The 27,360-nt window shown below is 43.4% G+C and overlaps 1 protein-coding gene across 1 annotated transcript; it reads right to left on the bottom strand.

The window, feature by feature from the left end:
* Positions 1-1,606: 1,606 nt before the first annotated feature.
* LOC142803467 (chymotrypsinogen B-like) lies at positions 1,607-26,552 on the bottom strand. The gene is made up of 6 exons (XM_075888579.1): positions 26,366-26,552; positions 17,518-17,701; positions 9,448-9,571; positions 7,470-7,614; positions 4,102-4,235; positions 1,607-1,878 (listed from the first exon to the last, which is right to left on the bottom strand). The coding sequence occupies exons 1-6, from the start codon at positions 26,427-26,429 to the stop codon at positions 1,669-1,671; spliced, it is 861 nt and encodes a 286-aa protein (XP_075744694.1). The 5' UTR covers positions 26,430-26,552; the 3' UTR covers positions 1,607-1,668.
* Between the last annotated feature and the right edge of the window lie 808 nt (positions 26,553-27,360).

Here is a 27,360-nt window from a genome sequence, read left to right on the forward strand (position 1 = left end):
CACTTTTGTGTATATTCACATATACATATACCTCTTTATCTAGCCGCTTGCGTCTGAGTGTTCTCGTGATCCGCCTCTTAACTTTGCGTGAACTAAAATTAGTATTGAAGGGTGTGATGATTTGACGAATATGACACGCAGGCCAAGACATAAAGATGTCACAATTCCGTCTCGCACCTCATCAAACATTTTCCACCTGGTAATTACACATACCCTTGGGCGGGTATGTGCCACTGGTATGCGGGTATATGCTACAGGCGGCAGGCAATTATTATTTACCCAGTAACTACGAGAACACACATTTGTACTTTCAACGCCTGAGCATAAAGAAAGAAACCGACATCGGCTGCGATGACCCCATGAATGCAAAGAATGAAATGTCAGGGTCCCATCGAACCCAAGCATTCTTCGTGGCAATGAAGCATTTCACCACAGAGCAACGCCAGGTCTCAGAACCACTTTTTAAATAGATCTTAATGTTTGTAAAACGTCTTTTCCCACTTGCAGTTTTGACTATCACATTTTTCAAACATCGCGTATATACTATTATGATACAGCGGTCACGTAGGGATATCGTTCATTAAAGGTAGGTGCCTTGAGCTGAAGCTGAATTATTTAGCAGGGTTCAATGCGTCGTCCATGGCTACCATGCTCGCGAGCACCAGCGCTGCATATCGGCTTATCGCTTCTAGTGTTTCTAATAATAGTGTCTCTGTTGCCATTGTTGCGCTTGTGCAAACCACCTACTGTATAAACATCTACGACTGCTAAGCATATGTCTGTACTTCTCACATTGGCACTTGTATGTAGCGTCATTTTATAACGTGCCCCTCAATAAAAAGTTGGAACACGGTCACCTTCTATCTCTAAGGTTCGCATAACTTCGGCACTCAGGCTACGTGCGATCTGCTAATTATTTTGTTATGTAACCATAAATCATTCAATATGTGTAGAGGAATAGGATCAGCAGTAGCAGAACTGCTGATGCGGCGCATGCGCTGTACGTCGGAGGTTGTTCATTTGGTTCCTACAGTGGGAGGCGCAATGCTACTCATGCAACCATGCTCATACCTGGTGTGGTTCATTTTTACTTTATTGTGACCAGACGTACGCATCAAGCTGAAATCGCTCTACAAGATGGTTTCATCTCCACGATACTACGGTGGTTACGGTTTACTGTTGTTGACCTGAAAGCTAGCCAATTCAATATTGGCTGCGGCGATCAAACTTTGATGGGTGCAGGATACTATATGCCTGTGTTGTCAAGATGTCGAATGGCCAAACCGGGTGATCGAAATTTTTGCCAACTTTCACCATGGTGTGCCACGTATCCATAATAGTGTTTTTCGTACAATATTTAAGCAGAAACTTCATATCAGGTTGGTTAATAATACTTTGTCACATATAAAGAGCGAAGCAACTCAACTTTAAAATTATTTGTTTTTCATGCTCGTACACAATAAAAGAAGCTTAAAATCTTACGTGCTGCATCTGTAAATAAATTAAGAAGGTTATTATTCCTTCACCTATTAGAAACATGAACAAGGCGATCATTTCTCGTTGTCCTCATCATCGATTCCCTCTGCAAAAACCGTTAATGTTTCAATTTAGGCGCATTGACACTCATTTATTTTAGGAAGCACTGCATCGAAGCGCATTCAGAGAACGTCATGTTATAGTGCAGATTCGCCTAATCTCTTTCCTCGGAGTCTTTGGATCCATGTATGGAGCAATAAAGTTGTCCATGTAGTGAGAAACCCTGGCAAAAATAAGTGGATAGTCCGATGCATCGCCGCACGTGTATGGGCCGGAGGTCACAAGGCCGTACAGTGTCCAGATCCCATCCTTTCGGTGTACAAGGGGTCCGCCACTGTCACCCTGCAAAAGGAATAAAAACCAAGGTGAAAATTCCGCTGGGTTTGTTCTTAAATTGCACGGAGGGTGAAGCCAGTGTGCTGCTAGGCGGATTTCTTTGTTTCTGTCAATCTTTAATAATTTATTTCTTCCCCTCTTTGCTTTTGTCCGGGTCTCTTTATTTTTCCACGTGTTTATTAGCACTGTTTTTATATGTCTTTCTTTTTTTACTATTTACGCCTTTTTCTTGCTCTTTCAATCAATGCAGCAGAAGTGTTTTCAATGCGTCTTGAATGTTGAAAACTATTTTTGGGATCCTTTAAATTATCCCTGGTGTCTCTTTTCGTAGACATAGAAATGAAAACGGGGGCTTCTGAGTAGCTTGCATTAATTAATCACTGCATTGTAATAAATACACAGGCCGAAAAAAGTTTGCCTTCCAATGTTTCAAAGGTAATCATATTTGTCAGAGATTCGCCTGGGTGGGTGAAATATTAGATGAACAGACTCTCAACAATATTCAGTCGGCATATTTTAAGGTTAACATAAAATTACAAGTTTGGCTCTACATTTCGAGACCAATTCGGTATTTTTTACATTAGGTGACTGTCCGACCGGCTGCGAAGCTAATGGCTTTTCTTAGTGCTTTCGTTCCACCTCATTGTCGTCCTTCCCTCCGTTCTTGTGGCGTTGCTTTTGCTATTAGTTCTGTTTTTAAAGGCGCGTTAGCTTTTGACGAGCGTCGTCTTTCTTGGGGTACTTCGACGCAAAAATGTTGGTCTGTCTGTCTGTCTGTCTGTCTGTCTGTCTGTCTGTCTGTCTGTCTGTCTGTCTGTCTGTCTGTCTGTCTGTCTGTCTGTCTGTCTGTCTGTCTGTCTGTCTGTCTGTCTGTCTGTCTGTTTAGCATTTATCTGTTTCTCTGCCATAAAGATACCCCAAATGGCACCAAGCGATAGCCCGAACGGCCAATCACATCCGCAGTGCCAACCAATATTGCTCAAGTTTCAGTGTTCGTACTTGTGCGATTGCCAATTAAAATCAAGTATTGTGAATGTTTGAGGCACCATACGAACATATTGATGTTTTGCATGTGTGCCATTATACTAAAGAAGGCACACATAAGTAATTCTAAGGACCCTAGCGTTTATCAGGCTGCGCTGACAATTCAACGCGATGATCATAAAGGCAAGTAATTCCAACGCTTTGCTAAGACGACATGGTGGTGGCGTGGTGGCACCTGCCCGTCGCTTTGCGTTCTTCACCTTATTGGCTCCGGGACAGGCGCGCACGCCGTCCTTCGTTTTTGAAGATAACTGCCAGATAGTGCTCGTGTCTAACGTGCCTCGATGCACTCATTCGCCTTCGCTGCACGGATTAATACTCTCTAACGCAGCGCCTTCAAAATACAATTCACCGATTTTCACGTGCAGAACAATAAATAAACATTTTGTTCATGCTCTCTAGACGCAAGATTTGATGACATTTGCAGTGAAACATGCAGATACGGCGCCATTTTTCCTAAGAGCAATGAACAAAACGGCACAGCAACAAATACGACGGGAAAACGATGATGGAGAAACAGACAACTATCAAGAAGCCTCAGAAGCAAGATGATAAAGCTACAAGCTTAAATCACCATGACTTTGGTGCTGGCCAGAGAGTAGGTCTCTGCAGAAACGAACGAATGGGCTACGAAACGTAGGGCCAGTTTATATTTCTGAATATTAAAAACTAGAAACAAAGTGGGGCTGGCAGGTCTGCGTACTTGCATAACTTTATTTGCTTTGCAGCGTAACAAAAAAAAAGATGTGAAGAATGCTTTATGCATTGAGGGTAACAGCATTGCCGTTTGATATAAGGCACTAATGGATTCAAACGGGACATTAAGTTTTTTTTTTACTATAAGATGAGAAGGCGCAATATTTCGAAAAATATGTCATGTTGTGGCTAATCACCCCGCTTGTGAATGTAATGTTGCACCGTATATACGCATTCGAGCACAATTACACTATTTGACCCGAACTTAGGGCAGTCCAGAGGAAATTGTGCGTGTTACTTAGCCCTCAACTGCCACGTGTCAATTAGTGCATGCACTGAAAATATGGTGATACTCTTACTAAACTTATCTTACGGACATTCAATGCTGATATACGCAGAGATCGCTAAAATAATAATCATAAAAATTGTTCTTGCGATAGCAACCACGTAAACATTGGTTGCTACGATAATAAATACGAAAACACTCACGAAGCAAGATGATCCGTAGTCGTGAGTTCCACAGAGGAGTTCGGGCATCATCAGGGAACATGCCGACTCATTTTGAGGAAGCTCTTCAGTTATGGCTTGCTTCAGCTCTCTCGACTTTTCAATGAATTTTCCTCCTGTGTTAGTAGAAAAAAAGAAAGTGTGAATGTTAAGCTGAATTTTGTGTGCTTGAAGGCATAAGTTTCATGTATAAATGAGGGTTGGCGTGCTGTCAAAATAGTTTAATAAAACCTTGTGGACAAATCAGGCAGTCAAAATTTTAAGTTGGAAATTTGAGCTAATAGGCCATTTTGGAAGACCATCTTTCTGAAAAAATTGGACACCCTTTAGCTGTTTCGAGCTATAAGTGCGTCATGTATTTCTTCAACGGCTATAATCCCGATGGCTGAGAAGTACGTTTTGTTTAAGCATACCTAAAATCTTTTACCAACTATATTGTGTTTCACCGCTTTGGTTCAGCACTACCAAAGCTACGGGGTGTAAGAACACCAGACACTTTCACAGCATAGTCCTAGATATAATGAATGCCTTAACATCGACCGGCACCACTTAAAAGGGTGTTTGTTTGGTGTGTGATATACTATATCAATATGTGATACATTTTTATCGCATTTAGATCGTATCCATGAAATTGTTTTGCACTTTCCGCCAGTACCTGCGTTTAAAAATCAACATGACAGCACCCATGCAGAAGCGACCACCCACTTCAATCTGAACTTGCTCTTGCTACAAGCCCACTGCGCTGACAGCAACAAACGAATTGTGAAATCTGCTGTCAATTTCCTTCATCTTACTCTAAGAATAAAACATGTGGTATGTTTAGTCGTCGTTGTTGGCGTGATATGATGCTTGCTTAGCCGCACCTGCTAAAACTAACGCACCGAGGCTGTGCTTGGGCTGCGTCGCCAAACCAAGGATGCCGCATCTACAACAGAAATGAAACATAGCACAGCATTTTGTGCGCGTTGAATCTCCCTTCGATGAAAACTAAAAGAAGAGAGAGTAAACAAGCACTGCAGGGAGAGAGGAAAACGAACGTGTCCACGGAGCCAGAAAAATGATCGGAGAGAAACACCATGAGGTGAAGATATCCGCCAGCATAAGCGTCTACAGATATTGTATAAAGCAACATATCTACGCTTCAAGTTTCTGGTGTGACTGCTTAATTAACAGCTTTATTGTATCTTTATTTCTAAACCAGCCTTATCTGCAATGATCATGTGTAAACGATTGGGCGATCAGGCATGAGGCGGCTGAATACATAAGGAGAGGTTAATCGCCCTTCTTATTGGTTGAGGAGTCCTGTAGCCTCCACAGTGTTGATGGGAACTTCTTAAACAGAGTATAGAGACATTTGTCAAGGAATGCATACCAAGGGAAGGCGCAGGCTTCACTGACAAATCTAATAATGAGGTTTGTAGCTTCCTATTGCTTCTATTTTCTTACTTATCTTCTTTTTAGTCACTAATGTACTGCGGAACAAGTTTTGAAGTTTGGCTGACCATCACAATAAAAGTAATCTCAGTAATTTCGCAGGGAACATTATTCTTTACGCGTATTCGCACAAAAAGGATATTTTCTATGCAGCCACTGTTGACTTTTAAAGGTGTTTAACGAATAGAGACAAGCTCTTTGACTTAACTTTGCAGTTGCTAAAAGTAGGAGTAGAAGATCCTAAATGATAAGTCGCCTTTCACGGCTGATAAAGTAAGTCGCACGTATTAAAAGTGCCAAAAAATGTCTTCTTCATTTCGAGTCAGTTCAATGTACACTGTTAAAATGTAGTGCTGAAGCTTCCGTTGCTTAGACTTGCGTCTACAAGATTTGTCCTCGTCACGCGTCCGAGTGTTCTAAATCATGTGAAAACTAGGGGAAACTCTATATTACAACCGACTCAATTTTTTTGCGATAAGCTGCTTCGAGAAATCAAGGACTGTACCTTGCAAATTTTTATTGGTGAGGAAGATTTCAGTGTTCATCACGTATGCCCGTTGTTTTTTTTTTCATATAGCTTAGTGAAGGTCTTTCCTAAGTTCAGCATCATATCTCTGCTTTTGAGCAGACTATATAACATTCGTTTGGCAAGAAGGAGGCTTCTACCCAATGAACTAAGTTGACCTGGCCAACACTGCAGTATCAAACATTGTCTTAAGCTTGTTTATTACACCAAGTACGCTATTCACTCACTCCCTTTCACATGCAACTCTCAGTGGACAGGTGAGATCATGACCACTGCAGTAATGTTGAGCTGTGCTATGATAAAATCACAGGTCCTCGAAGTACTTTGTGCAGTAGAACATTTGTATGAATTGTTTGAATTGTTCTGATTGTGGGTGTCAATAACCCTATATTAAAACAAACCTATTTTTGAAACACTGTGAAAAAATGTTAGGTGAGATTGTGTGGGCAAATTTTACAATGAGTAATTTTAGCGGCTCAGCCAGTCCGTTTCATCACAGTGTAATTTGGCAGGTGAGAAGTAGGCGTGTAAGTAACAAAGATTCAACACGTCCACTTTGCATGATGAAGCATGTTCTCATGTTGCTGAGAACATATTTCATAACCACAATCTAACTCTTCGTCACATTCTAAAAGACACCAAGAGAAATGTGGATAGGGGCCTTCTGTAGTTCCATGCCAGCTCTATTGCATAAATTTGGTTTATATATTTGTCTTCTGTGTTGATCATGCAAAGTTCCACGGAGTACTAGAAATGAGAAGGAAAAGAAGAAAGGACAGGCGAGGAGGTCAACCAGTGTATTTCGTAGGGACAGACAACACGTTACCGCTCAAGTAATAAAGGCTCAACAAATCAACAATGCAGTATTACGTCTGCATTGATAGTTGTTTGCAAATTATGGATGCGGCGGACCGAGGCCAGGTTGGCACAAAATATGCGCATCGTGTGTCTATTTTGGTAGTTGCTTCCAATAAGAGGGAGTTCAAAGCCACCGTTTTTTCATCTTTCACGTTATTCACGCTGTAAGCTCTATGAATCTACGGCAATAGGCTCAGTGTTACATGCCACAGCACCCAATAGAAAACAAAAAAAAACAAAATTATTGGGATATCAACAAACAGTTTCCACAATTTCATCCACGAAGATTTACCTGATAACTGGGGGCTTAAGAAATTGATTGTGTATTTTACTCCACAACTTGATACATTTGCAATGAATAATCAAGATGCCTAGGGAGAGAGTGACCCAGACAAAGGTGGTAGCAACCTAGCAAGACCCGCGTGAGTTTTTAATGCTGGCCAGAATTACCTGAAATGTTCTTCATGAAAAACGCGTCGTACGTATGAAATATTTACAAAATATGTCTCGCTATGATAACACTGTGCCTCACTTGTTGTGGAGCCCCATCCGGTGACGTAGTACTTTGATCCTAGTGGGAGTTCTTTCTTGTGGCTGGGGAGGCATACCGGAGATATGGTCCTTGTGAAGGTCACGGGGTCACGCAGTTTGATGATAGCAATATCAGACGAGTTGCGCTATTACAAAGGACAATAAGACAAAAGACCCAGGTGGCTCGGTAAGTATGGGTTGATATTTCTGAAATCAGCACATGATGACCTATTGTGCAATGTTTCGAAAGTCAGGAGAAAAACATTATTGAATTCAGTCAAATAACTATTGAATAAAACCTTTTTTATGGTTCAGTATTATAAAATCAGAAAGTATGAGACAATGGAGCAAAAAATGAGATTCATCAGTGCCTAAAAACTACCGACGAAGCTGTACCACTGATATGTCAAATTACAGCCTAAATTGAATACGTTATATGTTATTCAGAACAAAGTCACCGAGCAATACAAATTCGTTTGCTGGCCTCGATAGCATAAGCCATACTACACGCTTTTAAAGACGATAGGCTTTCGTGGGGACCTTGGACACAAAAATTTTGCTCTGTCTGTATATTTGCCTGTTTATCTACCCTTAACGATACCCTAAAGTTTAAACGGCCCATAATGATAACCCAAACCGCCGACCCCATCCGCATAGCCCACCAGTATTGCTCAAGATTCAGCGTTATACTTGTGCGATTATCCATAAAAATCAATTATTGCGCATATCTGAGACACTATAACAACAGGTAAATAGTCTGCATGTGAGCCTTTTTTCTATAAAATACATACATAAGTAATTTTAAGAACCGGAGCGTTTATCACACTGCGCTGACGTTGCAACGCTTTCACGAAAAGACGAGTGTTTCCAGCGCTTTGCTAAGACGACACGGTGGTGGCACCCAACCGTCGCCTTGCGTTCTATGCCTTATCACCTCCGACCCGAGCGTGCATGTCACGCACGTTTCGTTTTCCAAGATAACTGCCAGAGAGCGGTCATGCCTCACGTGTGACGTGACATTATGCGCTCGTTCGCCTGCGCTGTACGCTCAAGGCACTCTTACGCAGCGCCTTCAAAGTACCATTCACCAATTTTCTTGCGCAGAACATCAAATAAACGTTTTCTTCACTCTCTCTGAACGCAGGACTTACGACGACATTCGCACTATAACATGCAGATACGGGGTCCTTTTTTTCTAATAATGATTCCCTGCGTGTAAGCGTGCCTTCTATAAATTCAACAAGCCATGGTAAACAAGTACAGCGAGCTTTATATTCAACAGTTCATATTGTACAGGCTAAATGTCCACACGTTTCGAAATACCCATTGTATACTTTACAGTTTAGAGAGTCAACAAAGCGCATCATGGAAAAAAAGAACGCTGCGGGGGGGGGGGGGAAGGGGGGCTCTCATGTTTGCTGGGGGATCACAAGATATGGGCTCCATTCCTTCAGTAGCAACGTAGACCACGTTTTTGTCAATCACGCACAAGCTACTCCAGAAACAATATTGAAAGCGGAATACTGGCAGTGTCCAAGCTTAGAGTTGAATATTCGGGAGTGGTTGCCCCAAGCACGCGTCAAAAATATGAGGTGCACTACCCTTTTTATGTGTTGTTCTTCGTCCTAATTTTTACGAGTTGGCATTTTTGCTTGTTCTAAGCTCCCTGAAAGCCGGCTTCTGCCCATGGCACATAAAGCATGCTAAAAGCTAACCTTTTATCTGTTTATTGAAAAAAACCACAGCGGTTTCTGGTTCATTCGTGAATTCCCAGAACCTTACTAAAATGTCCAGGAAACCTATTGCGGATTATGAGGTGTAACTGCGCCAGTGTGGATCATACTACTCCGCTTTCGAATCTTGCCACGCACGTTGTTTTGCTTAATTTACACATTTGTCTCTAGGATTGAAGACAGGCAAATGCAACCACTGTAGCATTTCCGAACAAATTGTAAGTTAGAAAATAAGGGAAAGCTCACCTTACTTGGTTTGTAGTTCGGGTGGGCGCACACCTCCTCCACTTTGTATATCACCTCGGTATTGTCTAAGGCACGCCGTGCGTACGCGCCCAAGTGAACCCTCACACTTGTAGACGTCCTCGACCTGGAAGAGGAGTGCGATGTGTATCCGATATCTAAGTCTGAAGTTTTGCGTATCAAATCGTCGATATTTTTAGACCGGCAGCTTTAACAGACCACAATGTGTTTTTGAGCCAATGCAGCTCGCCAGCGTGCCCTATATGAGTGCACACACTTATGGGGCTTTGTTTTGCACGCTTATATTTCAGTCGATGTCACCGGAAATCGTGGCTGACTCTTTGAGCTGAAGAAAGCAATATGTTGACCATGAGGCTTTCGTGTGACGTTTAATATTCACATAAGCCATGATGATATTTAATAATGAAGAAAACCTGAGATCTCTTTTTAAGGGTTTTAGTTGACGTGCTGGAAATGTCACCCGAGAGCTTAAAATGTGCATCCAGGTTGTGTAGGAGGCACAGCAATCTCGTGGTCAAAGGAAGACCCTATAAACCTACAATTAGAGCATATAAACGCTTGATATGCGGTAATTTTTTCCACAACCTGAATATAAAAAACGAGTGGCATAGGAACTCGACATTACGTGATATCGACAAAGAGCTTGTATTTTTTCAATATGAAGCATGTGAGCAAGCCTTCAGAGCAGTTGTTCTATGTTAGATCATTTAAGTAGCCGCTGCTACCTAATCATGTGTTTCATTTGCAGTGAAGCCTCGGTGACACAACCACAGTCTATATGAAGTTCGGTATGACAAGAATTTCTATCCGGTATCGGTCCAGGCCCGTTGGCCTATACTGGAACGGAGTACTAATGTTGTGAACACCCGCGCGGTCATGGATGACAGGCCGAGGGTGTGTTAGTGTGGGAACGCAAGCGCTAGCATGCGCGCTGTATCACCAAATTGTCAGAATCATGGTGTAGCGAATTATCTTTCTTACTTAAAATAAATCTTCAGAGACGCGTCCCAGGTTGCAAGATTGTGAATGTCTCGGCTAATATGCATCTGTTTGCCTTGGCAATTAGGTTACCAAGGGCATGAGCACCATGCTGCTTCTTTTTTATTTATTGTAGCGCGTCAGCGTGGGATGTCGCCGTTGTACTGTGTTAAGACGTGCCTGGCTCGTGTATCAGACATTCTATGAAAAGTGGACGAGGACCGAAAGAAGGCGAGGATCGTCTTCAACTCTTGGCGAATGAGTTAGGCCTCACAACGTCAACATTCGCCACTGCTGGTGTCGCACTTGTCCAGGCATGATCGTAAACCTCCCCAAAAACATCTCCAGCATATCCACGATAACAATATCATAACATAGGACCATGGTTCTGAAAAGTGGCTTCGATCTACCACGTCAAAACACTTCTCTCGTTACTTTTGCCGCTGTACTAACCTGTGGTGGGAAAAAGCTTAACTAAATTTGGGAGAGGCTGCTGTTGTTCCTCACAGCGCACCTTGTCTATTATTTAAAAACATGTGTACGAGCAGCACACTCAAGAGTGTTGGTATAAGTGCCGGCATTCAAAACTTCCACTGAGAATCCATAATTTATTTTTCCTGTTGCCTCTCTGGACCTGAAAAACATAAATGAAATATTTCCATGCATTCTGGTGTTACGAAGATTTGGGATGGTGCCGTCCGTCATATTCACGGTATACTAGAATTCTGCAGGCGTGCACTTGAAGCCTATTGTTTAAGGCACGAGACTTCGCAGCATGTTGGCCTTGGTTCAGGTTTCAGCACCAGCCACCCAATTCAATATTGCCATGAAAAAGTGACGCTTATATCTTTTTTCTAAGCACAGCGGTCGAGAAATTTTGTTTTTTTATATTCAGCATTCGTGATTGGAGGTGTTTTATTAGGTATGTAAATATGATATAGAAGCTAAACTTTACTCAAGTTAGTACCAGTTATTCCCAAATACAGCTTACTTAGGTTACTTGAATGAGTTCAATAAAAGAGCCCTTGCTTTTTTTTAAGCAGCTGTGATAATTGTCTCTCTTGGTGGAGAACATGTCTACCATTATATGCTTTAAATGTGCCAATGGATATCCACTTCGCCAGCATACCAAATACCTTATACACTCAAAGGATACATCAGGGCGCACCAACGCTGCCAAACGAACGCCATTGGACGAATAACCTTTCGACAAACGTAAGCTGTTTTTTTAGAATTTTTATACATTAAACTTTTTAGGCAAGGGGATATGACCTCGCCAATGGTATTTACCACGTGCTTGCAGGAGGTTTTGAGAGGCCTAAAGTGGGAAGAGTTAGAAATAAGAGTTAATGTAGAGTACCTTAGTAACCTGCTCTTCGCCGATAACATTGCATTGCTGAAGAACTCAGGAGACGAATTTCAATGGATGTTTACGGAGTTAGACTAGGAGAGCAGAAAGGTAGGTCTTAAAATTATTCTGCAGAAAACAAAAGTAATGCACAGCAACCTCGGAAGAAGACAGCGCTTCGAGAGAGGTAATGGTGCACTTGAAGTTGTAAAAGACTACATCGACTTAGGAGTAGCCATAACTGCGGAGCCGAACAACGAGATTGAAGAAACTAGAAGAATAAGAATGGAGTGGAGCAAATTTGGCAAGCACTCTCAAACTATGACAGGTATATTGCCACTATCCCTCAAGAGGAAGGTATATAACAGCTGTATCTTGCCGGTACTTATCTACGCAGCAGTAACCTGGAGACTTACAAAGAAGGTTCAGCTTCAATTGAGGACGACACAACAAGAAATGAAAATAAAATTGATAGGTGCAACCTTAAGAGACAGAAAGAGAGCAGAGTGTATCAGGGAACAAACCAAGGTTACGCATATCATAGTTGAAATCATAAATGGACATGGGCCGGGCATCTTTGTGTAGCCAGGATAAGTGCTAGTCATTAAGGGTTTGTGACTAGATTCCCAGAAAAGGCAAGTGGGTCAGGGGGAGACAGAAAGTTAGGTGAGCAGACGAGATTAGGAAGTTTGCGGGTGTAAAGTGGCAGCAACAAGCACAGGACCAAGTTGTCTGGTGGAACATGGGAGAGGCCTTTATCCTGCAGTGAACGTAGTCAGGTTCTTGATAATGATGATGACGATGATGATGATGACATTTATTTATATATAGCGGTGATAGTTTTACGTAACCCGCCCAGATTTCTCCTTCAGTCAGAAGTTGTAAATTCTTCCGTTTTTCTTTTGTCTTCTTACGCACGCCTATTGTCGGAGCCAACCCCCCCCCCCCCCCCTAAAAAAACACATAGAGTCTCTTATTATGAGACAGTTTGGCCCGGTAGTTGATAGATTTGTGTTTTCGGCTTCTGACAAGAAGGTCAAAAAATTCATCGTGGGTGTGCCAGTCGCATTTCAATGGGAGCCATATGCTAGGGACTCGTGTACTATGCGACGTTAGTGAAGTCTAAAGATAGATAATAAGGTTGATAAGTGCATCACTACGCCGTGTCTAATAATCACAAGAAAGTTAATACTCATGAAGCGTTGAGAAGGAGAATAAGGTTGATAAGCGCATCACTATGCCGTGTCTAATTTTCATAAGAAAGTTAATAATCATAAGAAATCATAAAAAAGTACAACTGCAGAGAATCTTATTATTACTGCTAAACTATTAGTACAGATTACTGAAGGCCAGAAAAAAAGCAGGAAAGCCTTCAGCCATTTCCAAACATTGCGCAAGTGCTCCGATATTTTGAATGGAATAAAAGCACAGCGCAGTAATTTTTGAATATTTGAGCAATCTAACAAAAAATTATCTCCACAAATAAATGCAATTTTTTCAAACCCGTAGTTTGAAACACCAGTGTTGGCAAGGAAAGACGAAGACAACAAAAGCTACTGTTCAGAAATGTTCTTAGACCTATCAAACGCCCACATGCCAAGCATTGGTTAGGAGCTAGTCATGTGTGTTGAATGTTAAGCATTTTTTACCGAACTTCGGTGACTTTGAGCGTATCTATCTATCTATCTATCTATCTATCTATCTATCTATCTATCTATCTATCTATCTATCTGTTTATCTATCTATCTACGTATATATATATATATATATATATATATATATATATATATATATATATATATATATATATATATATATATATATATATATATAGCCACTTTTGTTTGAGTGCTCTCGTGGTCACCCCCATAAATTGACGTGAACCGAAATTAGCATGTCAGGGTAAGACGCTTTAGACGCTTTGACACATACGACGCACCAGTCAAGACATAAATAATGTCATAATCCCATCGCGTACGTCGTCAAACACTTGTCGCCAAACAGTAGCATATGCTTATATAAGGGCGGTATGTGCTACTGATATGCGGTTATGGGCCCCACGTGTTTGACACTTAGTATTTACCCAGGAACGACGAGAACACACACGTGCAGTCCTAACGCGCGAGCGTTAAGAAATATCTGACGTCGGTAGCGTCGACTCGACGAATGTAAAAATAAAACTCAGGATCACAGCTGGAATCAACCCTTGGAATTCTGCGTGGTAATGAACCATTTTACAGCCGACCTAGGCCAGGCCTTGGAGCTGCTTATCAAATAGACTCTAATATTCGTCAAACGTAATTAGTGTTGCAATGCTGCCTACCCAATTTTATAAAGACTACATATGCACTTCTTTGATGCAACCGTCACGTCAGGTTAACGTCCATTGTGATTAGTTGCCATGTGCTGAACTTAATATATGTATCAGTGTCGAAGGCCATGATCCTCGATTGCATCAGTGCTTCATATTAGCTTCTGTTGCTGCTAATACGCATCTTTCAGTTGGCATCGTTGCGCAAGTGCGAACAACAGGTTATATAAACATCTGCAACTCATCAACATATATCTGTGCGTGCAACATTTGTACACATATTTAGTGTCGTTTCATGACGTGTCGCTAAACAAAAAATTGCCACATGGTCATGTTTCTTCCTCATGCTTCGCATAACTTCGTTTGCCAGGTTCGAGGTATCTGCCGAAATGTTTCTCTTACGCAAGACGCAGTATGAAGTTGATAGCTCACCATTGGACCATTTTTTTTGGTGGAAGCTTCCCGTGAAGAATAAATGACCGCGCCATCTCACATGTTTCAAGGCTTACCTTTGAGGAGTGAGCCATTTATTGACGCTTCTTGGCAGCGAACAGCGCCCATTTTTTCACATATTCAGCTTACAAATGCACTCCGGTGTCAAAAGAAACGCAGTTTTCTGCCTTAAAGTTTATATACCACTTGTGACAGAAGGGCTTTGTAACTGCTCAAGGATGGAACAGACTGCGATGAATTACTTTTTCTCGATCTTTGTGCTATTTGGTATAGTTCTATTGTGCATCAGCTAAGCCAACTTTACTGCGTATGATCTGTAGCATACGGCTGCCTTCACCACACCGTTGTCGTGCGCCATTGTTATTTTATCAGCTCTATCGCGTCTCGTGAGTGTCCTCACAGATGACACATCTCCCACATAGGGCATAGGGGAAGTGCAGCAAAGAAAACGGTGTTATCAGTGGTAGTGGCACCATCTGTCTCTGCTTATAAGCACAAGATAAGGACAAACCGTTTCGAAACTACGTTGGCGTCACTAACACCGTTATCAATGTCAACATGAATTGCAACCAAAGTTTGCAATTATTAGCTGAAAACGGAAGTATTAGCCCTTCATAGTTATTTGCACATGCTATATTTCAGTTCGAAGTAAAGGAAAAACGTAAACAACCTCTAGAAAACAAAAGAGACCCTATTTGGCTATGTTACAAGGCATGAATCTCATCGAGAGGCAAGACCACTTTGGTAAGGGATTCGATAACCTCCAAAGGACGGAAGTGATGGCAACACGACAGTGCCATATGATGAATGTGTAGAAGTAAATATTCATGAAGTATTAATGTTTATGGCGTAAACTATACGACATGCATTTAGATAAATATTTTTGGAAATCATCCAGCCAGCGGGTTTTCCTAATCAAAAAGTAAGAGGAAGAGTCTACAAACCTACCAATACCGTGCTAGCATTGTGAATTCAAACATGTTTATTACTTGTATATCGGTTTAGACTCAGGAAATAACTGAAAAAACATTGTAAGTACCTTAAAGTGTTACGTAAGAGAAACTACGCGCTGTTTATTGTCAGGATGGGCAATCTTCACCCAAGTATTGAAAGAGTAGCAGGACGTGCTATACTGTTGATCTTCAAACCATGATATGGTGATTGTATCACGCTTCAAAATATACCACCTCTTTTATCAATTAATCAAAGTCTCATCAAATTCATTGTGCTCCTGAAACCTTCTCAATCGCGCTGTATGCTCCTTATTTTTTTGTAAATATTCATAATAGCAGCAGAACAATTTCAAAACTCTGATACACAAGAGATCGAATAAACGTTTACGTTTCCTTAAGAAAAACTTTTTAAGATTTCAACAGTCAATTTTTGTGGCACAATTGTCTGCAACCGCCACCGTCAGTCTCGGTAATCGCTATGGCACACAATGAGAACAAAAATCCTGATTCGAGCGGATTTGAACTCGGTCAATCTCTATAGCAGTGGAGTAGATAAAAAAAACCAGGGCAGTGCTCGCAATTCCTTCGTGAAAAGACCTTACAAAGGCGTCAGTCCCGGCAAAGAATAGCGTAAGAAATGCCGTATAGCATGGTAAAAGCGTAGAATAGGAACCAAAGTTCGCGCAACGTGAAGTGCGCAATCCGTGGGTGGTTTAAGACATCCCACGTATTACAAAGGGCTCAACCTTAACCATTCACCTTCTTCTGCCACTGCACCCACAGAGTGCACGTAACTTCGTAAGCGAGTAGGTCGATTCTTCATATAATGATATACAATGGCGTTAGAGGCTTTATGCGAATCATTGTGGCAATTTATGCCGTAGTGATAACCTTGCACATGAGCTTGTAGTAGTCGCCCGTACGAGTTTGAAGCGGGCTCGAGAAATGCTCTCTCTCCAGTTTCCTTTGTGACACTTCGGCGTGTTAACGACATGCTTGGAGAAGTTTTTTTTCTTACCGAAGTGGTACTTAATTCAAATTATGGGTAATTACGTCTTGCGTGAGTAAATCTTGGTAGCTACATTACCCGCAGTTTGTGTGTTCTTGTGTGTGCATTCTTGGGCATTCTGGTTAAGTTTTGGGCTCTAAACTGCAGCACACACTTCTCCGTGACTTGAATATTTGTTCATAAGTGGTTAGAGTTGTTCTTTAAAAAATATGTGGGTTCTACGTCTCAAAGCTACCATAAAATATGAAACACGCTGTAGCGGAGGGCGCCGAAAATTTCAACCGCCAGAGGTTCTTTGAAATGCACCAAATAGGATCAGACGTGCCTACAGCGTTTTTGTTCTAGGGAATCGAACAAATAGTAGCTATTACATATGTGTATCATAATTTTCACTAAAGGAAAAACTTGTATCATGCAGGAATTGTTGAATTTATTATTTTGTATTCTGTCCGGGACACTGTGCGAATGGATTTTGCTGTGCTTCGAGCTACGTCAGGAGGATAGCCAGATGCCCAAGATTTCTTCAATGGAGTATTCTGCTGGTCTCTGCTGAAATTTGCTTTACCACTGCATTGATATAAAATTGACTAATTCATTCCTCATTAGCAATAAACATCAAGCTCTCAAAGATGATGAAAAATAATCTATGTTCATGTCACTGCAACAAAACACTGCATTCATGATGGTTGCGCGATCAGCTAGTATTACTGCTAATTGCTGGTATCATTATCTAGTAGTTGGGTAGTTACACCCGTAAATTTATCACCAAATATGATATGAGACATTGCTTAACCTTTCGAAAACTTCGACAGATTTCTGTCGATCGAATAGCTCGAAGCTTGAAGCATATGTGGTGCTCTAATTAAAAAAAAGAAATCTAAGTATTGAAGATTTTACTCGTTGAACAGAAAATTTGGCATGTACCTGTAAGCAATGTAAGTTGTTTATAAATTTGTGGTTACTCAAAGTGAATAGTGATATGCTTAACCACAGCACTTACCAGACGCAGTGCGCCGCAGTGAGGATGTATCTGTCGTTGATAAGGGCTCCACCGCAGAAGTGCTGATATCGATGGGTGTAAACGCCTGCCTGCCAGGGCCAGCTACCGGGCACAGCCGAGTAGCCCCCATAAATACGATCCTCGGGGTCAAGCATCGGGGGTATCGAAGGGGATCCGCATTTGGCTGCAAAAGCAATGTCATGATATTGTCGCGAGAGCAAGGTTTCCAGCTCCAGTATCTTCTCAGGAAATTTGTGCAAAACCAACTCCTCTGCTTCTTTTTTAAGTCTTTCTTTGTACTCTTCTACCTTTGGGTTTGTTTCTCTGGCCATTACAGAGCTTCGGCTTTTGACTTTAATGGAATGTGGGGTAAATCGTGTTTTCCAGCCTGGGACAGGCGCCTACACGCTGCATTTACGGCTTACAAACGGGGCAGTCAAGGTCGCCCCCGTTCGGGATTAGAAGGGGAAAGCTTACTCGGAAAAGCGTCTAGCGAGAGGCAGGTCCGGCGCCACCGTCTGAGTCTAAGCCATTGTTAACAGGCACGCGTGTCATTGAGAATGACATGGGGACGCGACCACTTAGCCTGACCGAGACATAGTGGCGGCCGGTAAACGATCATATTCCCTCGCGCTCTTGTTAGGATGCCGGGGCGCCTCGCTGTCGCATGTACACCTGGTAAGCAATAATGTACCTATCGCTCTTAAGGACGCTTCTAGGAAGCAACAATTAACGAAAGAACTTACGGGGCCCGAGCGTGGGAACGGCCGCCGACGGTAGTCGGCCGAAGGAGGCAGCACGGCCTGGTATGGGAGAAAGTGTCACGTGCGGAGGACCTTTCCCTTTGCGTGTTTCATTTTGGTAAGGAGGTTTTTACAAATGTAGTGCCTTTTAAGAAAGTGTTTCTGTGATTGGTTGTGATGCTGCGAGTCCCAACATGTGATTGGTTTTTGTGAAGACTCTTTGTTCGACCAAGGGTTAAAAAGAGGATGTTTGAACTTGAAAAGTGAGTGGAGTCGGGGTAAACAGCGGATCTCACCACCGGAGACCAGGCCATGCCGGCCGAGGGGTATGTCACCATTTTCTATGTTTTGTCTTTATGACCCAGTGCATTTTGTAAATTGAAGTTGTGTTAGCTAAATGAACCCCCAATGAGTGCTCCCCGAAATCATCGTGTTGACGTCTCATCGATTGCCTCCGCGGAGTTTCACCCACACTTATTCGTCTCCCTGGTCGTCCGATGCGCCTAACTTTGAACAACCCCGACGTTTCGCTACAAAGTGGTGGAGGTTGCTCGGTAACGATAGTCCCGCTCTGAAAGTATGCCCCGAGTCAACAACAATTATCAGGAACCTACCTCTGACTTCTCCACTATGACGGAACCCCATACCTTCTTCTCTGCCATGTCTACCCCCCAAGCTAAACCATTCGTCGGACCACCAGTCTTTAGAGGCGCGCCGGAGGAATCTATTTCCGAGTGGCTACTTTGCTACGAACATGTAGCATCGCTTAATAATTGGGACCAAGCCACGAAGGTGAAATTTCTATATCTGGCCTTAGACGGAGATGCGAAAAAGTGGCACAATACTCAAATTCTAACCGGTGCCCCTAATACATGGGAAGAATGGGCGACGCTACTAAAAACGTCCTTTACGAGTCGCCACTCAGTCGAGATCGCCCATTTGCGGCTACAAAACCGCACCCAATTGCCGTCGGAAACCCCCGAGCAGTACTACTATGACGTCGTACAGCTGTGTGCAAGAGTGAACCCGTCCATGACGGAAGATGATCGGTTGCGGCACCTTATGCGCGGTTTGCGTCCGGATATTCTGGAGAAGATGATAATCGCAAACCCTGAGAGCTGCACTGCATTCCTCAAAATTTTGCAGCGCATAAATCTGGCAGCTTTGATGAGCCGTGCGTCGGCGCCACAACCGATTGGCATTCAGTATTCCACCGGATTACAGTCGTGGATGCAAAACATCGCGCATCCCATAGGTTTCGCACCCGCCGCAGCGACAGGGTACTCTCCTCCTACGTGTGTCGCCACTTGCGCCGCGGCCGAATTGCGTTGCCCACGGGAGGCTGCTGACAGCGAAAGAAACCTAAAAGCGATTGCGGACTCGATCGTCGTGCTGTCGGACCGGCTAAAAAGCATCGAAGACGAGGTGCGTCGCCCCCCAATGCCTTGGCCTCAGAGAACTTCCCGTGCCAACGACGGGCGTCCCCGATGCCAGATTTGCCGCCGCATAGGTCACATAGCACAACAGTGCTGGCAGCGGTTCCGAGATGACAGGAACGATGAGGCTGAGCTCCAAGGCAATCAGAATGTACAGCCTAATCCTTCGGGAAACGAGAACGGCAGGGCCTAGGGGGCCAGCCCGGCCGCCCCATCGGCACATTGTCGGAAAGTCAGCTTCTCACAGTCCCCACACAAGCCAACGGTACAGAAACGTTGCGACACCGCCCTGGCCTCAAGAATAGAAATGCCGACACGCTTTCCCGCCTTCCTCATGATCCCGTGCCTGTAAGCGAAGAAAACCCCTTACCGTTGCTGGTTCTGGATCAGGTGGATGTTGGAAAAAAGCAGAGGGCAGACCCATGGATGAAAGAAATTATGCAGCACCTCGAGCACCCGGATGCGCCCGTTGTCAGGAAAACTAAAAGAACGGCACGGAGCTTTTGGTTGATCGACGGTGTACTGTATCGAAGGGCGAAAGGGTTTCAGGAGGATCGTGCTGCGCTCGTTGTCCCCAAGTGCTTGAGATCTGAGATTTTAAGGTACTGCCATGACGCCACCACGGCAGGCCACTTAGGTGTCAAGCGCACATGGGAGAAAGTTCGTTGCCGATATTTCTGGCCGAAGATGTTCTCGTACGTAAGCAAGTACGTTCTCTCCTGCCCCGACTGCCAGACACGAAAGCAACCACCGGGAAGGCCGGTCGGTTTCCTCCAACCGATCCCACCTGCAGGTCGACCTTTTCAGCAGGTGGGCATGGACTTCATTGGGCCTTTCACTAAATCCAAAGCAGGGAACCGCTACATAGTCGTGATTACCGACTACCATACGAAATGGGTCGAGGCTGTCGCGTGTCCAGCGGCCACTGCCGCAGAAGCAGCAAGAGCTTTCGTCGAACAAATCGTCCTACGTCATGGTGCCCCGGAGAAAGTAATAAGCGATCGTGGGCCGCACTTTGTCGCTAACTTGACCGAAGAAATATTCCGGCTCGTGGGTAGCGAGCATGCCACCACAACAGCATACCACCCACAGGCCAACGGCTTGTGCGAGCGTTTTAACCGCACGTTGGCTGACATGCTCAGCATGTACGTTTCCTCACACCACCGCGACTGGGATGAATTCCTACCGTACGTTCTTTTTGCATACAATTCTTCCACCCACGAGACGACTGGATTCACTCCCTTCTTTCTTCTTCACGGACATGAACCGACACTACCGGTGGATGTAGGGTCGGGCGCGCAACGCGGATTCGACTACACCCTGGATGCAATGAAAGTGGCCCGCAGGCTGCGGCAGGCTCGAAAAATAGTAAATCAACGGGAGAAGCGTCAGCAGGAGAAGAACAAGTGCAGCTATGATGCTAGGCGACGAAGTGTTGTTTATCATCAGGGCGACTTGGTGTACTTGTGGACTCCCTCCCGGGCGAAAGGGAAGACGACAAAGCTTCTTCACAAATATCACGGACCTTTCCGTCTTGTGCGCCAGGTAGCCGAGAACAACTGGGAGGTGGTAGACCAAACTGGGAAAAAACGTGACGTTGTGAATGTGGCGCGTTTAAAGCCCTGCCACGTTCGATTGGGCTCCGATGCCGACGACGCGGACGATGAGTCTGATGATAATCATGAGGTGCGCGATCTCGGTGGTGATGTGCGCGAGGGCAGTGCCAGGAGAGATGACCACGGATTGCATCGAAGTGTTGTGCGCGAGTGCGGCTCCAATGGTGATGGGCGCGAGTGTGGTTCGCGAGTGGGTCAGGAACTCCGTTTGCAACATTGTGTGCGCGGGACACAGACCAGTGTTCCAGTACAGCAGTGCGAAAGCTACGACACGGACACTGAACTTTACTCGGACTGGAAGACATTTTCAAGTAATAACAACGCACAACAGAATGTCAGTGCTTACGAAACGGACACTGAATTGTATTGCAGTACCGATGAGTGAACCCATATATTTCTGTGTCCAATGATTTTGTTTTGTTTTTCATCTGTTGTTTTTATGTAATTTTTTAAAGCCTCTCACCTTTTATACACATGCGTAAGTGTCTTTAAATAAGCGTCTCATACACTTGTTGAATGCAAAACCTTTTGTACAATTAGTCTATTTCTTGTCATGTTTGCAGATAAAACGAGTGGGGCACTCTTTTTCGTAGGGGGGAGGTGTCGCGAGAGCAAGGTTTCCAGCTCCAGTATCTTCTCAGAAAATTTGTGCAAAACCAACTCCTCTGCTTCTTTTTTAAGTCTTTCTTTGTACTCTTCTACCTTTGGGTTTGTTTCTCTGGCCATTACAGAGCTTCGGCTTTTGACTTTAATGGAATGTGGGGTAAATCATGTTTTCCAGCCTGGGACAGGCGCCTACACGCTGCATTTACGGCTTACAAACGGGGCAGTCAAGGTCGCCCCCGTTCGGGATTAGAAGGGGAAAGCTTACTCGGAAAAGCGTCTAGCGAGAGGCAGGTCCGGCGCCACCGTCTGAGTCTAAGCCATTGTTAACAGGCACGCGTGTCATTGAGAATGACATGGGGACGCGACCACTTAGCCTGACCGAGACATAGTGGCGGCCGGTAAACGACCATATTCTCCGGCGCTCTTGTTAGGATGTCGGGGCGCCTCGCTGTCGCATGTACACCTGGTAAGCAATAATGTACCCATCGCTCTTAAGGACGCTTCTAGGAAGCAACAATTAACGAAAGAACTTACGGGGCCCGAGCGTGGGAACGGCCGCCGACGGTAGTCGGCCGAAGGAGGCAGCACGGCCTGGTATGGGAGAGAGTGTCACGTGCGGAGGACCTTTCCCTTTGCGTGTTTCATTTTGGTAAGGAGGTTTTTACAAATGTAGTGCCTTTTATGAAAGTGTTTCTGTGATTGGTTGTGATGCTGCGAGTCCCAACATGCGATTGGTTTTTGTGAAGACTCTTTGTTCGACCAAGGGTTAAAAAGAGGATGTTTGAACTTGAAAAGTGAGTGGAGTCGGGGTAAACAGCGGATCTCACCACCGGAGACCAGGCCATGCCGGCCGAGGGGTATGCCACCATTTTCTATGTTTTGTCTTTGTGACCCAGTGCATTTTGTAAATATAAGTTGTGTTAGCTAAATAAACCCCAAATGAGTGCTCCCTGAAATCATCGTCTTGACGTCTCATCGATTGCCTCCGCGGAGTTTCACCCACACTTATTCGTCTCCCTGGTCGTCCGATGCGCCTAACTTTGAACAACCCCGACGTTTCGCTACAATATCATGATAGTATCTTCATTTACCTTAGATGCTGGGTAACTACGCAGTATGACAGATAGGTTGACCTGAGACTAGTAGTAACAAATAAGTTAGATACAGGAGAAGAAGAAGATGTGTAAAACGAAAAGCCAAAAAGCGTAGGAGATCTTACCGAGTTGTATCGAAGGACAGAAACAAGAAGTCTAAAATATAAAGTAATGAGTGATTGATTCATATGTGGGGTTTTCCGTCCCAAAACTACCATATCATTATGAGAGACGCCGTAGTGGAGGGCTCCGGAAATTTCGACCACCTGGGGTTCTTTAACGTGCCCCCCAATCTGAGCACACGGGCCTACAACATTTCCGCTTCCATCGGAAATGCAGCCGACGCAGCCGGCATTCGATCCCGCGACCTGCGGGTCAGCAGCCAAGTACCTTAGCCACTAGACCACCACGGCGGGGCTAGAGTAATGAATAAAACGAAGGTAAACTGAGTGTTCGCTAGGGCAACGCCTAGCAGTGTTTTGTTTTTCTTCCTTTTGTCGAGTTCGTAATTTAGCTCAACTCCCTTATAGAGCCATAAACGCGTCACGCAACTGTCACTACACTCAACCATGGCCAAGCTAAAGAAGAGCACGCGTGCAGTGCCGCTCCCCTAGTCGGGCCATGACTTAACTTAACATATTCAAGTGGCTCAGTACCCTGTATATGCACAAACTTTACGAAAACGGGCGCTAAGCCGGGCAAGTGCAATGCTCTCTACTTTGTAGGTTTGTTTGTGACTTGGCTTGTTTTAAACACAGGTAGAGAGAAGTGGACGCTATCATATTCGTTAAATTTTTTTCGTTAGTTAGACTCCTCGATTGGTTTTCTTTCGATCGGTAAGACTGCGACAGTACGGGAGAGCATTTGTCATGGCCTACATAATCGCGTCCATAACTTAAAACATTTCGTTGCTAGAACATTGCAGGGACACAAATTGACAAGTGTGGGAAGAGCGAAAGTATTACTTTCGTAAGGAATGCCAGCACAGGGCCACCCACTAGATAATAGCAAGCTTGTATAAATTTGAATGCATGCCTACACACACAGGCATACCTTTGAACTGATCTATTCCATTCAACTCGGCGTAAATCCTCTTGAAAGGAACAAGTGAACGAACAATCGAACAAATAATTAGGGTGCTAGAAGCCATTGTGTAATTTAATTAATATTTCGTGCATTTTGCTGGTACTGTTTTCTTCATGAAGAAAACAACAGTTGGAGCATTGTTGGCCTTTCATTCTTCAGTGAATTGCTGTAGCAGGGATAGTTGGGCGAGTTGGTATTGGTTCATCTTTTAACAGAATAAGGGCGCGCACTCAGACAAGGACACTATAGAGCAGGCGCTCTTAGTCTGTGCAATTTTCTGTTCTAGTGTCCTTGTCTTAGTGCACACCAATATTCAGTTAAAAGATGACTTCAGTGAATTGTTCGTAAGGCAGTCATTTTTTTTTGTTTCAAATGACTTGTGATATCTCGCAGGCAACGTTACAATAATTCATGCGGTCACTACGCATCACAGCCTAGGTGTCTAGTTATCGCCAATATACCTTATCGGTGTGGAACCAGTACTCTCAACTCTATTAATATAAATTTTGTTTTCGGCTCTTTATAAACTATACTATAGTTTATTTTTCAGGCCGACACCTACCTTAACAATATAACACGGTGTCTCCACTTGATTGCGGAAAAAGTTTTCAGGATATGAGTACTTTGAAAACTTGTACATTGAAACGTTGCTTCCAGGCGCGAATTTCTGTCCTTTTAATACATGCCGCTTTTATTTGGTGTCGGTGGTTTCAAAACATTGCATCGCAAACTCTAAAGATGCAACATTAGTTTTTTGATTAGCTCTAAACGCTGCGTTTTTGATATTCATATTGTGGTTCCGTGATCAACGGCCCGACCTAGTAACATGAGCTTGAAAAAATATGGGGCAAGATTCTGTACTGAATGAAGAGTATGTGCAGGACGTGGCATATAATTTTATTACCTAGACGTTGACTTGTGCCTTATCCCTTATCCCTTATATGTTCCCTTATCCAATACAATTCTCTTTCGACGTTCGTCAGAATTAGCTAAATAAAACAATTTTTGAGGGAGGAAACGAAGCTGTTTTGTAATACTGAAACTTGTTATACTTAATCTATGCTCACACACATAGTAAACGACATGTTCGATTTAAAAAATCTGCTAGCAATCACCTATTAGATGTGAACGAGCATTCCTTCGCAGTCAGTAAGAAGCAAGATATACAAGTTATCATTGTGAGTTCTCTGAATCATAAGAACCAAGTGTTTTGCCGTTCATTTAGTGGGTGCCTTTGTCCAGTTTGCTGAATAGCGCTGAAAGATATGGTTAATTGGTGACTCAAGCTTCATCTCTAAACCCATTTTATAGCCCTAGTAGTGTAACAAGAAGTGCGCTTTCGTTCTAATTTTGCCTGAATGTAGTTTTAATACAGTTTTAATACTGAAATGGATACCACCGAATAATTTATGTCGTAAAAAAAAACTAGGACAGTGAGCAAATAGTAGTCCTCACTGTAGAAGGTAGCAAATGACATTTTATCAACTTTTCTTCTGAATATAATTTTAATTTTTCCTTGTCACAATTTCGCAATAGCGTTGACAAAAACATCCGATAAATCGCACTGCACTCACCCACTCATCCGCCATATCAACACAGCGCTTGTTCTGAAGAATTTTTTTTTCTTTCACCAACTGATCTATAGGCACCCACCAAACTTGCTGACACCCATCAAGTTTACTGTATCAATTATTTCAACGACGCATTCGCTATACTACAATCGACAAAAACACGCGCACCGCTTAGAGTGGCTTATTTTGTCGTTATGGTGACAACCTATTATCAACTCATATATATATAACGTATTTTCTATCATAGTAGAATACCAATGTTCCTATTAAATGGGTTCCGTAAATAGGAGAGAATACGTTTTCAAAATATCGGTTCTGTTATATCGCGTATCAAAAGATCCGAGACTTCAACCCTTCATGCCTATTAACCGCCGCGGATTTCTCTTCGTTTTTAAGCTCAGAGTCTAACAGAATAAATGCATTGCGGCCTCACGGTGCCGTATGTTTCATCATTCCTAGCCTTAAATTTATTTTGCCTTGCACAGTCACACACCTAGGTAGCGTGTTTGCCAAATATGTGCCACTTTTCACTAATGTAAATGGTATATCAAAATATTTTACTGATGACAAGTATAGCACTGTAGCTACAAATGCGTCTCAGCTTGACCTAATCCCAGACCCGCATATCTTTTACCACGGAAGCGTATGGTTTGTCACACACTACGAAGCAGTGATCAGCATAAATGAGAGACTTACCGCTGTTTTCTTGCGCGAGAGCCAGGCTACACAAAGTGAGCAGGAGAGCAAGTTCTTTTCCCATGCCGACGACAAGCGATATTACCACGGTACTTTGATGGTTCGCTCCACTTTTACTAGCAGTATGCTCCACAGAATGCCAAATCCTTCTCTTCCGAGGTATGACAGACTATAAAGTAAATTACGACAGCCTTGTAGGCGTAGAACTATGTGCTAAAGCCGTCAGTGAATATCGATTGTGGGCCTAGATAAAGTGCACATGGCATCAGCAAGAATGAATGGCCTCTTATCTCTGTTACAGCGGGCATTGTTCTTACAGCGCATACTGCTCCTTCTTTGTAGGCCTTCGTATATCCTCACTGGGTGCTATCTGTGGTTATTGCCAATTCGTCTGTCTTACCAGCAATACCTTCGTCAAAGGATGCAATTGGCAAGGTAACGTATTATTGAAATCCGTTCTAGAAAAAGCTTCCTTTGCGGTAGGCTCTCAATTCACTTACTTACGTGAGTATGACTTCAGATAAACATACCTATCCGCGAAGAGGACTCGTACAACCCAATTGCTCACTTCAGAGTAAGCAATTGGGTTGTACTGACCCGCAGTACCATTCGAGCGTTTAGCATGATTTTTTTTCTGTGCTTACGCGTTTTTGATTTGCGCCAAGTGTCTACTTTTTGCCCGTGAATAAAATCTTTTCATCTTCTGACAGGAAGGAAATGTGCCACTACTTGAATTATTCCGCTGTTTTCACTGGCGAGCTTTCTTATTAAAATTTTCATTGTTATAATCAAGTTTGTCTACTGCCGAAAATTCCACAATGAGCAAGTGGTGTTCGCTTATTCAATACAAGGTTCCAGAAGTCGGAATATTCCGAATTACGTGCAATGTCATAACTAGATTGTCGGTCAGTGTAAAAGTTTTAAAGCATGACACACACACTGAATGATGTCATAGGACAGCGACTCGGCAACGGCCAAGATAAAAGGCGAGAGCT

This window comes from Rhipicephalus microplus, chromosome 3, assembly GCF_043290135.1.
Source record: "Rhipicephalus microplus isolate Deutch F79 chromosome 3, USDA_Rmic, whole genome shotgun sequence".
NCBI classification, from domain to species: Eukaryota; Metazoa; Arthropoda; class Arachnida; order Ixodida; family Ixodidae; genus Rhipicephalus; species Rhipicephalus microplus.

Coding starts and splice junctions, on each gene's coding strand:
- LOC142803467 (XM_075888579.1), bottom strand. CDS start 26,429: ATGGGAAAAGAACTTGCTCTCCTGCTCACTTTGTGTAGCCTGGCTCTC. Junction 4,236..7,469: donor CGGATGGGGCTCCACAACAA/GTGAGGCACAGT, acceptor CTACTAACACAG/GAGGAAAATTCATTGAAAAG. Junction 1,879..4,101: donor ACTACGGATCATCTTGCTTC/GTGAGTGTTTTC, acceptor TTCCTTTTGCAG/GGTGACAGTGGCGGACCCCT.